This window comes from Lycium barbarum, chromosome 12 (genome assembly GCF_019175385.1).
Source record: "Lycium barbarum isolate Lr01 chromosome 12, ASM1917538v2, whole genome shotgun sequence".
Taxonomy (NCBI): domain Eukaryota; kingdom Viridiplantae; phylum Streptophyta; class Magnoliopsida; order Solanales; family Solanaceae; genus Lycium; species Lycium barbarum.
In genome coordinates, this window is record NC_083348.1 from 94703592 (window position 1) to 94717055 (window position 13464).

General features: G+C 36.0%; 3 protein-coding genes across 3 annotated transcripts; all 3 read right to left on the minus strand.

Annotated features, from left to right (window-relative positions):
• Positions 1-2095: 2095 nt before the first annotated feature.
• Positions 2096-4309, minus strand: LOC132623615 (protein DETOXIFICATION 14-like). The gene is made up of 7 exons (XM_060338392.1): positions 4070-4309; positions 3406-3950; positions 3216-3302; positions 3066-3122; positions 2745-2980; positions 2365-2570; positions 2096-2258 (listed from the first exon to the last, which is right to left on the minus strand). The coding sequence occupies exons 1-7, from the start codon at positions 4307-4309 to the stop codon at positions 2217-2219; spliced, it is 1413 nt and encodes a 470-aa protein (XP_060194375.1). The 3' UTR covers positions 2096-2216.
• A 1461-nt stretch (positions 4310-5770) lies between these two features.
• LOC132623614 (protein DETOXIFICATION 14-like) lies at positions 5771-9187 on the minus strand. The gene is made up of 7 exons (XM_060338391.1): positions 8508-9187; positions 7380-7924; positions 7192-7278; positions 7046-7102; positions 6707-6945; positions 6045-6250; positions 5771-5947 (listed from the first exon to the last, which is right to left on the minus strand). The coding sequence occupies exons 1-7, from the start codon at positions 8754-8756 to the stop codon at positions 5891-5893; spliced, it is 1440 nt and encodes a 479-aa protein (XP_060194374.1). The 5' UTR covers positions 8757-9187; the 3' UTR covers positions 5771-5890.
• A 653-nt stretch (positions 9188-9840) lies between these two features.
• LOC132623613 (2-hydroxyacyl-CoA lyase) lies at positions 9841-13247 on the minus strand. The gene is made up of 2 exons (XM_060338389.1): positions 11752-13247; positions 9841-10543 (listed from the first exon to the last, which is right to left on the minus strand). Exons 1-2 carry the CDS (start codon positions 13159-13161, stop codon positions 10229-10231), a joined length of 1725 nt encoding a protein of 574 aa, XP_060194372.1. The 5' UTR covers positions 13162-13247; the 3' UTR covers positions 9841-10228.
• Positions 13248-13464: the final 217 nt, after the last annotated feature.

The window sequence follows — 13464 nt, forward strand, 5'->3', positions numbered from 1 at the left end:
TTCATTGCAATTTTTTTTACCCTTTCAGGTTTTATTTTTTTTATTTTTAAATTGAGATGTTTTAAAAGGTGTTTTTGTTGATGTTTAAAGTTTAAACCGTGCATGTTTGTGGTTGTGAGTGTGGCTGGGGAAATTGGGGTATAGAACGTGCAAAGTTAGTTTTCTTTAAAAAAAAAAAATTGTTTCCCTTTTTGTCTTTTTTATTTTATTTTTAAATTTTCTGATGCTGACACTTATCAGTCTATTATGCTTTTGCTTCTCCTATTATATATAGATAGATTTTTAATTTAGAAACACTTGGCATCCTAATATTGTTTTGCCTCTCTTATTATATATGAAAACAAATTATTAAAATCTATATATTATTATTAAATTGTATGTCAATTCCCAAAATACCCCCACGACCCCAAGCTGCTCTCAACGACGCTTCTATATACTTAGTAGTAATAGTAAAGTGAAGTAAAAAATAGTACTAGAAATAAATAGCGAGAGACATTAATGAAACCCGACAATAAAACTTTTTAATTATTGCACCAAACCAAATAAAAAGTATATACTTTGTACCCAAAAAAAGTATATAAACATGATTCATACATTAATTAAACTTAGTGGCAGTAATACATTTTTTGAATTTTCTACTTTGTAAATCATAGTCTAAAAGTAACTGTACTCTATAATTATTACAAGATGATTAATTAAATTACTGAATCGTTGTGCTAGGATGCGACTGTAATCGCGGCAACAAGTTGGACATGTGGGATTCCGAGCCAGCCAAGTTGAAATGCAACGTTGATGAAACATATGACCGCACGGCAGCATCAATATATACTCCGTTTGCTCGAACTCCGATAGGCAAATGTGACACATTGTGTCACTAACGCCTATATCTTTTATGGCAGAATATTGGACACCTCGAAACAAGTTAAGTAACCTCTCATGATTAGCTGTTTGAGATCTTTGAGCTTCGTAATTTTGTATCATTTTATAAACTAACAATACAAAAATAACGGCTAAGGTCATAAACGCAATAGATGGTGGATTTTTTAGGTTGAAAAAAATATTCAACAGGTATTCTTGACGAAGAGACGGGTTCAACCAATAAAAAAAAACAGCAAATTTTTTTTCCCGATAAAACAAAAAGAAAAAGAAGGAAGTTAGGAAATCATCCTATTCGTGAGATTTTTGCACGGTGAAAATAAAAGGAAGAAGAGAAATTCATATTGTAACAGTACCATATTTTGTAGAGTAATTATGCCCATTTTCCAACGTAGACGGTAAGAATACACGCAGTTGCTGAGAATACACCTCTAAACGGGACAGATTATTTACTGAAAAAATTAGTAAATTATGCCCATACTATGGAGTCAACCTTTAAACCAGATCCAAAGGCTCTGATTATACTTAATTGGAGATAATATAAATCAACGGGAGTTGCACCTGATTAGATTTGATTTTGTAGCCATATAACCTAAACGAGTTGTCAACAATCTGAACATAAGTCCTAAGCCCATGTGGCCTTCTATTTTTTCTTATTTCTTCTTTGAATTAGTCCCCTCTAATTATTCTCTTCTGATGATCTCCTTTCTGATATCCTCTTCTTAGCCTTTATTGCCTGCAAAATCACAATTACTATATGCGGAAAGACGCTTTCTAAAAATAAAATTGATAAAAATCAAAATCTAAGATCAACAAAATATGTGATTTTTAAAAAGAATTTATTAATTGATGCAGGATGCACGTATGACGCACGTGCGGCACACGAGATGCACGCGTTTTAGTTAAAATATATTTGAGACTTTTTTATAAACTTTATCTTTAGGCCACCAATTTCAGAGCCGCCCATGTTTGAGCTAATGGCTTGTATGCGAGTATGAAGATGACGAAGCGTTAGCGTGAGACTGACCGAGTGTCTTTGCCCCTCTATGTACTTATTTGCTGACTTCTTATAGGAAGATAATGACTTCAAGAGAAGTAAAGTCGGATATTCAACCATGTCAAAGCTTTAAAAATCAAGACAATTGTAATAAAAAGATCCTTAATTTCTAGTATAACCAGATGATTCAATACAAGGTTTTTACTTCTAGATGTATAACAATTAGCTTAAGGACTTGACAAGTGTAAGTTAAAGTAGCTATTACAAATGGCAATGGCCCCATTCTAATTTCTAATCCAAGAAATATGTTATAAAAAGGCATATTTCTGTATCACTGGGCTTCTTAAGATCTTCCTTCGTGTATCCTTTCTCTTGCCTTCTTTGCCTGCATAGTCCATTCTCAAAAAATTTCAATAACTAGAATGTATAATGAGAAACGTGAAATATGCCAAAAAAAAAAAAAAAAAAAAAAAAAAAAAAAAAAATCTAACCCGTTTTTCCCAGTCTGTGGAACATGTTACAATAGATAGAATAATGGATTGTATAGTAGAACCAACCACTATTCCAATCCAAAGGCCCTTTGCTTTGAAATGTAGAACGAATCCTAACACCACTGCTAAGGGAATTGCAGTCAAATAAAATGCCCCTAGATTTATATATGCCCCAATATGCTGCCATCCACTTCCCCTTGCTATACCTGTTTTATTGTTAGAAAATTAATCTTAGTCCAACTACATTGCAATATTTTTTAGAAAACTAATAAAGTTAAATTTAAATATAGTCAATGCACCTTTTTCACATTTAAGTAACTAAACTACGTGCGAATTAGTCAACAAATAAAACTGCAAAAGATGTATGCTTGGAAACTAACCAGAGATGACTGCTTGTAAGCTGTCTGTGACAATGGACAAACATAGAAGAGTCATTGAAGCAATATAATCCACCACTTGCTTTTCATTGCTAAATGCTCTTCCCAGTATATGCCTGCTTCCCAACAGACTTGTACTTAACGCTACTGCCTCTATTACTGCAAGAAACAATACTACTTGAACTGCCATTCGAGCCCTTCGAGGATTCCCAGCTCCCAATTCATTTGAAACACGAGTACTTTAAAATTAAAATAAAATTAAGACAACACACAAGAGAAATGAAGTAATAATATGGACATGGTTGATGATTAATTCAGTCAAACCTTGCAGCAGCTCCAAAGCCATATGGTATAGTGAAGTGTAAAGTGGAAATTGTTAAGCTGAGTATGAACAAAAGATATATCAGAAGTATTTCAACTGAAATTGACCAAAATTCAACCAATATGAATAGGTTGTGGATCAGAATATGATACCATATTGACAACACTGATGCCTCAAGTCTTGGATTTGGTAAAAGACCTGATAGCAAAGTAAGCACCTCAAGTGACCACCATTTTAGGCTACAATAAGAGTATTGCCATATTAGAATATTTGAGGCATTCAGATAACAATAAGTAAATACTTCATCCAATTGATGACTTATTCAGGAAGATGAATATTTACCAAACCATAACAGCGGAAGGGACAGCCAAACGGAAGAATTCTCGGATACCAAGGAAGGCATCCATGGAGAAAGGCGCTCGAGTCTTCTCACAGGAGCTAGAAAATTTGACATAAAATGCAAGAAATAACACATACAACCAGGTGGATATACTGAAGGCTATAGCAGCTCCAATGTTTCCTAGCTCCAATTTGAATATGAAAGCCCAACTTATGGGCAAATGGAAGCATAAAACAGCCAAGGAAGATAGAAGCATAGGAAGAATCAAGCTCTGTGTCTGCAAGTATCTAACTAGTGATTTAGAAATTGCACCACCAAACAAAGCAGGGATTACCCATAATGAATACTTGTGCGCTTCAATTGAGATTTCATGATCTTGTCCAGTCAATATAAGCAACTTGTCCATGAAGAACCATAACACACAGATTGGTATGCATACAAGAAACAGAGAGATTATAGCAGTGTAAGTATATGAACTCAGTTTGTGGTATTGCTGAGCTCCATAAGCTTGTCCACATAGTGTCTCCAACCCACCAACTAGCCCTGACTATATATCATACAAAAAAAATATATATATATATATATATATATAAGATCACACTCAGCCTAAATCAACTAACTTTAAATTTGAATTTGCCTCTAAACTAAAATGTAGAGAGGACTTACAAGTAGGCTGAAACCAGTGACACTAGTCAGAGAAGTAGCGATGGCAACACTAGACAGGGCTAGTTGTCCGAGATGTCCAACCATCATGATTGATACAACTTGCAAAAGGTACTGAAACACTGTGACTGCCACCATTGGAGCAATAATGCGACTCGTCTTCTTCAGTTCTTGAGATAAAGCTTCCCAACTTATCTGCCATCTCTTTTCTATTTTCCAGCTTTGTGGCAACTCCTCTTCCATGATAGTTCTACTTGTTGCCACTTCAACAGACGAAGACCCTTATAATATATTGATATTAACAATTAGAACTTCTATACATGTTGTTTCTAACAATTAGAACTTTTATATATTGATATTCTAAGATTGCTGTAGTCAGAGAAAGATATGCTTGCTCTGTCATTTACATGTTGTAAATGTTCTCTCCCCTCATCTTTTTAGCCATTATTAAATACAATTTTAGTTGTTGTAGCAGTATCCCATATGTCTTTTGTTTGATCTGGACTATTTAAAGGCTCCCAATTGACTACTAGTATGGCCTCCCAATTAACTTGCATTAATACATACATATTGTTGATTTTACCATTAAATTATATAAGGATATTAACCAAACTTAGGCAGTTTTAACTTTTAAGAATGACAGTTACCATATTCTGTACGATTTCCATACATTGCTACCAATAATACGTCCTTTCCAAGGGATTTTTTTTATGTCCTAGTTGGCTTATTGCATCAATTTTGCGTTCAAACACAGACCTCAAAATTGGATCTGGCATTCCCTTGCTGAGAAGATTATATAATCCAAGTTGTATGTCAAAGAAGGGGGGGGGGGGGGGGGGGGGGGGGGGGGAGGGGGACAAAAGTCAGGAACCAAAATGATGTGTATTTTTTTAACCAAAGTAATGTGTAAAAAAAGGACCAAAGAACCAAACATGTTGATTTCTGCTTCGTCTATCAAGTTTGGGTTTGCCTACTGCAAGTCATTTTTCATGCGTTATGTATTTTTCTTTAAAACATAAACTTAGCAAACGGTCTTTAATGTGCCGTTAGTCCGTTCATACACGCTTGAAAAATCATGCAGCCTACCTTTTTTTTTATTTATTTTTTGCACATTATTTTGGTCGCTTGGCTTCCTTTTTTGCGTCATTTTGGTTCCAGGCTCATTTCATACTTGCACCCTTTAATTGTGATATTATTCTAACAATGCGCCTTTCAATTTATCATTTTTTCAGAAGGAACCTAAAATGTAACATATGAAGCCATGTAATCATGATAATAAGTGTACATGGAATGAAATTGAAACTGCTTGCGTCTGCCTATGTCTAATTACAACTCTATATGTCAAACCTCATAAATCCAGATTCGATTGGAATAAACTGAAGACGCGCAGGACTAACGCAGAATTTGGATACTAATTAAGAACCAAAAATGAAATTAATTTGTGTATAAATTATGAACTTATTAAATATTTTCAAGAAACATAGACTTCGTTGTTTCATAAACTCTGTCCATAGTCCATACTTATCGACTACTAAACGGGACAGAGATTACTTACTGAGCAAATAAATAAATTTTGCCCATACGTCAACCTTTAAAACAGATCCAAAGGCTCTGATTATATCCCTTTCGCAGATGCACCCTCATACATTAATTATCTTCTTAATTGGAGATAATATAAATCAACGGGATTTGCACCAGATCAGATTTGATTTTATAGCCAATAGCAATAAATATAACCTAAACGTGTACACAACCAAGTTAACATAAATTATAAGTAAACGTGATCCTCTATTTTTCTTCATGTCTTCCTTGAATTAGTCCCCTCTATTCATTCTCTTCTGATGATCTCCTTTCTGATATCCTCTTCTTAGCATTTAGTGCCTGCAAAATCCATCAAAAATATTGGTGAAGCAAGAGATGATAGTTAAAAAAGACTAAGGATCAAAATGAAAATTAGGAGAAACAAATAAAAGTGGACCTGTTTTTGCCAATCAGTGAAACCTAGTATGAGGGAAAGACTAGTTGCTTGTACAGCAGAACCAACCAACAGTCCAATCCAAAGCCCCTTTGCTTTCAGATTTACAAGAAAACACAGTACAGCAGCAACTGGGATTCCAACTAGATAGAATGCTCCTAGATTTACATATGCGCCAATAATCTGCCACCCACTTCCCCTAGCTATGCCTGTTTATTTCCAACATAACCCAAAAATCACACTACATAAAATACTATTTCTTCAAATTCAACTTCATGTACTCTTTATTCAAACTTCAACATAGCTTGTTTGACCAAGCTTTTAAAATCAACTTATTTTGAAAAGTTTTTTTTTTTCTTTCAAAAGTGAATTTCAAAAAGGTACTTTTGGTGAGAATCAATTTGAAAAGCACTCCTGAGCAGCAATTAATGTTTGACTAAGCTTTTAAAAAGTGCTATAAGTGTTTTTTTCTCAAAAGTGATTTTCAAAAAAGTACCTTTGAGGAGGAGCTACTTTTTTCCTAAAATTTTGGCCAAACACCTCAACTAAAAAAAAAAAAAAATCACTTTTGACCTTAGAGAAGCTTGGCCAAACAGGCTATAAATATTGTCTAAATGCCTACTTAACGATCATAGAAAGATATGATAGGTAGTTAGAAGACTTGCCAGAAATGACTGCTTGTAAGCTATCTGTGATGATTGTTAGACACAGAAAAGGGGTAATTGCAGCAACATAATCCACCACTTGTTGATCATTGCTATAGGCTTTACCCAAAACTCCGCGGCATAAGAAGGTTACTGTGCTCGCCACAACTGTCTCTGCAACTGCAAGAAACATCGCAACTCTAACTGCCACGAGAGCCTTCTGAGGATTACCAGATCCCAATTCATTCGACACCCTCGTGCTGTACTTGAGCCAGAAATTGTAGTCTTAAAGACATAGCAAGGATGCATATTCTTGTGATGATTTTGAAGTTTTAAGAAACGCATGAATATTGAACTAACCTCGCACCAGTTCCCAATCCAAATGGTATAGCAAAATGTAATGCAGAAATTGTTAAGCTGATCAGCGAAAATATGAGGATCAGTACTATATATACAAGCGATGAATTGAGCATAAAATAGGTTTATCATGACTGGTGCATACATACCATATTGACAGTACTGATGTTTCAAGTTTTGGATTTGGTAAAAGGCCAGATAGCAAAGTAAGTATCTCAAGTGACCACCATTTAAGGCTATGACGATTTCCATTGCAGAAAAACAGATCAAGAAAAATTAATCAAAAATGTAGTAAGACTACTTAAGATTCTTTAATAGCAAAAGCCGTACTTCTTACCAAACCATTAAAGCAGATGGAGTTGCATAACGAAAGAATTGTCCGATAGCAAGGAAGGCATCTTTATTCAAAAGAGGTCGAGTCCTCTCACAAGAACTCGATCGACTGATGTAAAACACAAGTAATGCTACAAAAGTCCAGATTGAAAAACTAAAGGCTATAGCTGCACCTGATTTTCCTAGTCCCAACTGAAATATGAAAAGCCAGCACAGAGATATGTGGAGACATAAAACCAGAAAGGCGCTAAGGAGCATCGGAAGAATCAAACTTTGAATCTGCAAATATCTGAATAGGGGCCTAAGAATTGCACCTCCAAATAGTGCAGGGATAAGCCAAATAGAGTACTTAGAAGCTTCAACAGAAATTACAGGGTCTTGTCCCATTAAAATGAGCAGCTTGTCCATGAAGAACCACAAGATACTGATTGGGATGCACACAAGGAGTAGAGCTATTACTGCACTATAAGTATAATTACCGACTTTCTGCCATTGTTTTGCGCCATATGCTTGCCCACACAGAGTCTCCAAACCACCAACCAGCCCCGACTGTTTCACATTTACATATTCAACATAAGAATTTTGCTAAAAGTTTTCATGTCCTATTAAGAAGTTAAGGTGATCACTGATTTGATGACCATGTCTAAGGTTGAAATGCAAAATCAACCCATTGTGTAACTGGCCTAACAGCTCAAGTTTAAACCGATGGGGTTATGACCATGTTTGGCTACCTGAGAAAACGGGTAGAAGTCAAAATGACCCATCAAACTATTGGGTGAAAACAGATCAAATGGTGTAGCCCTGTGAGTCAAAATGCAGCCCGAACTACAAAATCAAACTTGGAGATACATAATATTGTAACTTGAGCAAATAATTTAAGAAAAAATATATTGTTTTTCACTTTTTTCTTTTCAAACAGCAAAATGAAAAAGGAGGGATGTTGGACCATATTGGACAGGCTGAGTTATGACCCGTCCATCCTTACCAAACCATTTTACCCCAATCAAGCTTTGGACGGGGTGAATCATGATCCATTTATTAATCCGACCCGCTTTGAACCGTACAAATGTGACTTAACTCGCTCATTTACAAACCTCTAAGATTTAGCAATCACAATGATAAGAGGACTTACAAGAAGAGAGAAACCGCTAACATTGGCTATAGAATTAGCAATAGCAACACTTGACAGGGAAATCTGGTCAAGATGTCCCACCATCATTAATGATACAACTTGCAATAGATACTGCAACACTGAAACTGCCACCATTGGTGCTGCTATATAAGTCAACTTCTTCAGTTCTTTATAGTAAGTATCCCATTCCCCTGTACCTGTTGTTATAAATCTTCTGTTCTCTCCATTTTCCAGTAGCTGCTCTTCCATGGATTCAGCCTTGTTTAAATTTTCTAAAAATAGATACAGATATATGGTGCAGCTGTGATTTGAATTGGACCGTGCATACCAATAGTCCCTTTCATTTGCTAAAATTTTGATTGTACATATAATAGTTTACTGTATGAGTTAGACAATCATTAGTGCTCCAGTTACATAGAATTATTTAATCCAAGTAGTCTGCTATTTGATGACTCAGTCGTGCTTATACAAACCTTTTGTGTTACCGGAGACTTCTTAAGTCATTGTAATTTAAGAGATCCCCAAATCACGTCCTAGATTTCAACCTTTATTAGTGTGGTGTGGGCACAACGCGGGAAAGAAATAATATGATACTCCTTTGTCCCAATTTATGTGACACTTTTCGTTTTTCAAAATTCAAACTGTACGAACTTTGACTAACCTTTTAAGATATATTTTTTCATCAAATTGATATGAAAAAAGTTACAAATTATAATACTTTTCATGTAGTTTTCAAATATATAAATTTTAATTTTAGAATATTAAGTTAATCTAATCCAATTTAGCTTCAAAGTTTAGGACTCTCGAAAACCGAAAAGTGCCACATAAATTATGTACATATATTATAAACATAAGTATATATGCATAAGTATGTGCAGTAGATACATAGTGTCTAGTGGCTCATTGTTGAATAATAAAATGAATTTACCTAGGAAGTCTAGGAGAAAATGCAATGAATTGTTTCAAGACCGACTCGAATTGCATTTTTTCTTTTATTGAATTGATCCCACCAGAATAAAATTCTGGTGATTGATACATGTACATACACCTAGCAATTCAACATAAAATTCAAGATATTTCATCGAATCATGGAATGAAGAGATTCTGGGACGGAGGGAGTAATAGGGTATTAGCAACCAACGTTATATCAGTAGTAGTCTTCTTTTCTTTTTTTTTCTTTTTTTTTTCTGTTTTTTTCTTGTTTTTTTTCTTTCATTTTTTGAATTGGAGCAACCTCCTAGGGACATTTTTTTTTTAAAGATAGTAATAGGAGGCAGACTAAATAATGATTTAACGGAGACATATCAAGGAACTCAATAAAACACCTGAGGGATTTAGATAATAAATTTGAAGTAACCTTCATTCCGTAACAAGGGTAAGTACTTATGGCAAATACATTATTTTTTCATCTACTACGTATACGAAAATTCATTCATCACTATCAACTGTTAACTCAAGACCATCCTCTATCAGTGACGACACTAATTGAACACAGATTATAAACTCGACGACTTAAAAATATCCTTCATACAAACATTAAGAATATGCCATCATTAAGGAGAGACATTCACTTATCCTATTCCCTTCGCTATTATTTTCCTCCGCCGATGAGAAGTTCATACCATGTCACAACAGCAATCTTTCTTCTTCTTTCAATGGCAGAGACAAGAACTGAACTTCAGCAATCATATACATACATAAATAATCAGAGACCTCCAACCTCAGTTTTTGTGCTGCATCCTCCCACTTTCTGCACCAGCATAAGGATCAATTGTTACGTTGATAACAGCAGGCTTCCTAGCAGAAAAAGATTCAGTAAGTGCAGATCTGAGTTCATCTGGTGTCCCAACAAGGTATCCTTTTCCTCCGAAGGCTTCAATTAGAAGATGATATGATGCACCAGGAACAAAAGAGGTGGGTGCTGGATCTTCTTTGTAAGGCCCGGTGATTTCTTCGGAGTTCCTCCTATCACCACCGTAAACTCCGCCATTGTTAAAGACTATAACCACAACGGGGAGCTGATAGCGAACTAGGGTCTGCAGTAAATAAATTACTGTGAATAAGAAGTGTAAATGAAAGTAAACCAAGAAATTAATATGGGGCCAATGGGCCATAGGTAAGTTATTCTAAATAATAATGTAACTCGGAATTAGAAGGAATGCCTTCCCTAGCAACTGAATTAGAATAAACTGAGGATTTTACGTATGTGTTGCAGTATAATGTTGCATTGTAAAGAGTGTAATCAATGCTATAAAGTTTTAAACAAAAAGTTAAAAAGAGATCACAGTATCCTTAAGTAACGAGGAGGACTAACAAATCCTCACAATTGTAAGAGGTCACCGCCATAGGCACCAGGGGACAAAAAGTTAAGCAACTGACATTGCAGGCATTATTCAATAGGTAAGAGAAATCATAACTCACCCTAGAACCTATCTAAAAGGGTAGCACAAGATAAATGCAAGTACTGATAGAGAGGTTATGGGCCCAACATGAAGAACTAGGAAAAAAAGGGGAAAGGGAATAGGTTTCAGTCATTATAACTGCTGGTTGACGAACAGCTGGTGGGTTCAATGACCCATCGAGTAGCTTTTTAAGGGTATCAAAGCAAGATGTTCTTAAAGTAATCGTGTACTTATGAAGTTTGGTCCATATTTCTATGGATAGAAAATGAAACTGATAATTTTGCTTAATCAATCTTAAAGCGTGGATGCGCTTATCAATTTTACCAAGTATTGATTTCAACATCCAAAACAGATCACAAGAATCCACTTTACATTACCATGTGAACGAAAAATCAGTTGGGTTTTAACTTAATGAAATTGCAGCAAGAACCTATGAATATTCAGCTCCATAGGTTAGCAAAATATGGTCCAGTACATAACTGTAATTAGTGGTTCATTACAGGTTAAGATCTGTGCAGAAGTTCCACAAGAGAACATCAAACGCCATATAAAAATTAATCCAATGTTAAGAAGTCTAAATTATTCCAATTGTGATATCAGTTCTGAAAACCAATGTACTCTAGAAAGATAGCAACTGCTGTTGACTATTAAATCTGACTAACACCTGAAATTACCAGTAAGCAATTATATAATGAAACTACAAAAGAATCATCAATCTACAACAAACTGGAAGGACATTAACTGCCTATAGAAGTTATCTAAGGTAACAAACTAAAGTCAGTCAGATGCTATTAACATAGGATCGACAGAAAAGACAAGAAAAAGAGAGAAAGACGACGAACCTCAACTTCCATGGCACTGAAGCCAAATCCCGAGTCCCCTTCAACAGCTACTACAAGCCTTTCAGGGCAAGCAACAGCAGCTGCAATGCAGTACCCCAAACCAACTCCCATTGTCCCCCAAGTCCCCGCATCCAACCGAGTCCTTGGCTCCATCTGAACTAATACGGATCGCCCCACATCCATAGTATTCGCACCTTCAGAGACAACAACCGGAGCAGGACTTCCCAATTCCAATACTGCATCCCTAATAATTCTCATTGGTGTCATAAAATTAAATGGCACAACATCTTTTGCCAGCTGCGCCTCCATTTTCGAAACATTTTCCTTACTCTTCTTGGTTAATGCCTCAACCCAAGGATGAGACTTCCCTAGACAAAAAGGGTCATCCTTAATCTCCTTATGTAACATCTCAACAACCTTAGTAGCATCACCAACCAACCCTAAACATGGTTTCCTTAGCTCAATCTCATCCTTATCAACATCAACTAAGATAAACTTCACATCCTTAGACCACTTTGGTGGCTCTCCAAAATGCAAAAGCCAATTAAGCCTCGCGCCAACCACCAACGCCACGTCACATTTACCGATTGCCAGTGATCTGGCGGCGGTAGCAGCTAGCTCATGATTATCAGGCAATAAACCCTTTCCCATTGGTGTTGGCAAAAAGGGTATTCCAGTACTTTCAACTAAATTCTTCAAAGCATTTTCAGCTCTAGAAATTGCTGCCCCTTTCCCAAACACAATCAAAGGCCTCTCTGCTTGCCTTAACAAACCAGCCGCCTTTTCGATTTCCGAATGCTTAACAACAGATTTAACATCAACCTCCTTAATCCTACAATTCTCAGCTTCATTAATCAATTTCTCTGCTTCAGTTTCACTAATAGTTTGATGAAGCACATCAGTAGGAAGATCCAAATAACAACCACCAGGCCTACCCGACCCGGCCCAATCCAAAACACTGAAAACACAGCTTGGAACTTTCGATATATCAGTAGCTTTAGCTGAGTATTTAGAAAAGGGTTTAACAGCTTCAATTTGATCTAATTCTTGAAAATCGCCCCGACCCGAATCTTTCTGATCACATGACCCGGATATCATGACCATGGGCCATGTATTAACGGCTGCATTTGAAAGTCCAGCGAGCCCATGAACGCAACCCGGACCCGAAACGGTGAGAAGAATTCCGGGTCGACCCGTAAGATAACCGTAGGCTGAAGCAGCGTAACCGGCGGACTGCTCATTGTGGAAAGCAATGAACCGGATACCTAACCCGACCGCCCGGTTCGCTAAGGAAGTAACGGGTATACCGACCACACCGAACATACGGTCTACGCCGGCACGTGCAAGGCACATGGCAACGAAGGTGTTGCCATCCATAGTAGGTGGTGATTGGTGATCGGTGTTAGACATTTTTGAGGACTATTTTTCAGTGATTGATTTTTTTATTTTTGTCTAAGAAGTTGAGAGGATCAGTTGGGATAGCGTATTTAGGAAAGATCACACGTGTTTGGTTATTTATAGGGATTTTTATGTTACTTCCTCAGTCTCATATTAATTGTCCACGTTATTAAGCATATTTGTTTCAAATTATTTGTCCATTTATAAAATTAAGATAAAATTAATTAAATTTTTCCTATTTTAACCTTAACAGTTATTATTTTTAAAAGCACTCAGTATTGATTAGAGTGTAATTTATTAAAGAGATATAAGGTT

Excerpts from the sequence above, each read along its gene's own strand:
- LOC132623613 (XM_060338389.1), bottom strand. The coding sequence starts at position 13,161 with ATGTCTAACACCGATCACCAATCACCACCTACTATGGATGGCAACACC. Across the intron at positions 10,544-11,751 it reads TCAGTGCCATGGAAGTTGAG|ACCCTAGTTCGCTATCAGCT; the intron begins GTTCGTCGTCTT and ends TATTTACTGCAG.
- LOC132623615 (XM_060338392.1), bottom strand. The coding sequence starts at position 4,309 with ATGGAAGAGGAGTTGCCACAAAGCTGGAAAATAGAAAAGAGATGGCAG. Across the intron at positions 3,951-4,069 it reads TCACTGGTTTCAGCCTACTT|TCAGGGCTAGTTGGTGGGTT; the intron begins GTAAGTCCTCTC and ends TATGATATATAG. Across the intron at positions 2,571-2,744 it reads CTTACAAGCAGTCATCTCTG|GTATAGCAAGGGGAAGTGGA; the intron begins GTTAGTTTCCAA and ends ACAATAAAACAG.
- LOC132623614 (XM_060338391.1), bottom strand. The coding sequence starts at position 8,756 with ATGGAAGAGCAGCTACTGGAAAATGGAGAGAACAGAAGATTTATAACA. Across the intron at positions 6,946-7,045 it reads GGATTGGGAACTGGTGCGAG|CACGAGGGTGTCGAATGAAT; the intron begins GTTAGTTCAATA and ends GCTCAAGTACAG. Across the intron at positions 6,251-6,706 it reads CTTACAAGCAGTCATTTCTG|GCATAGCTAGGGGAAGTGGG; the intron begins GCAAGTCTTCTA and ends GGAAATAAACAG.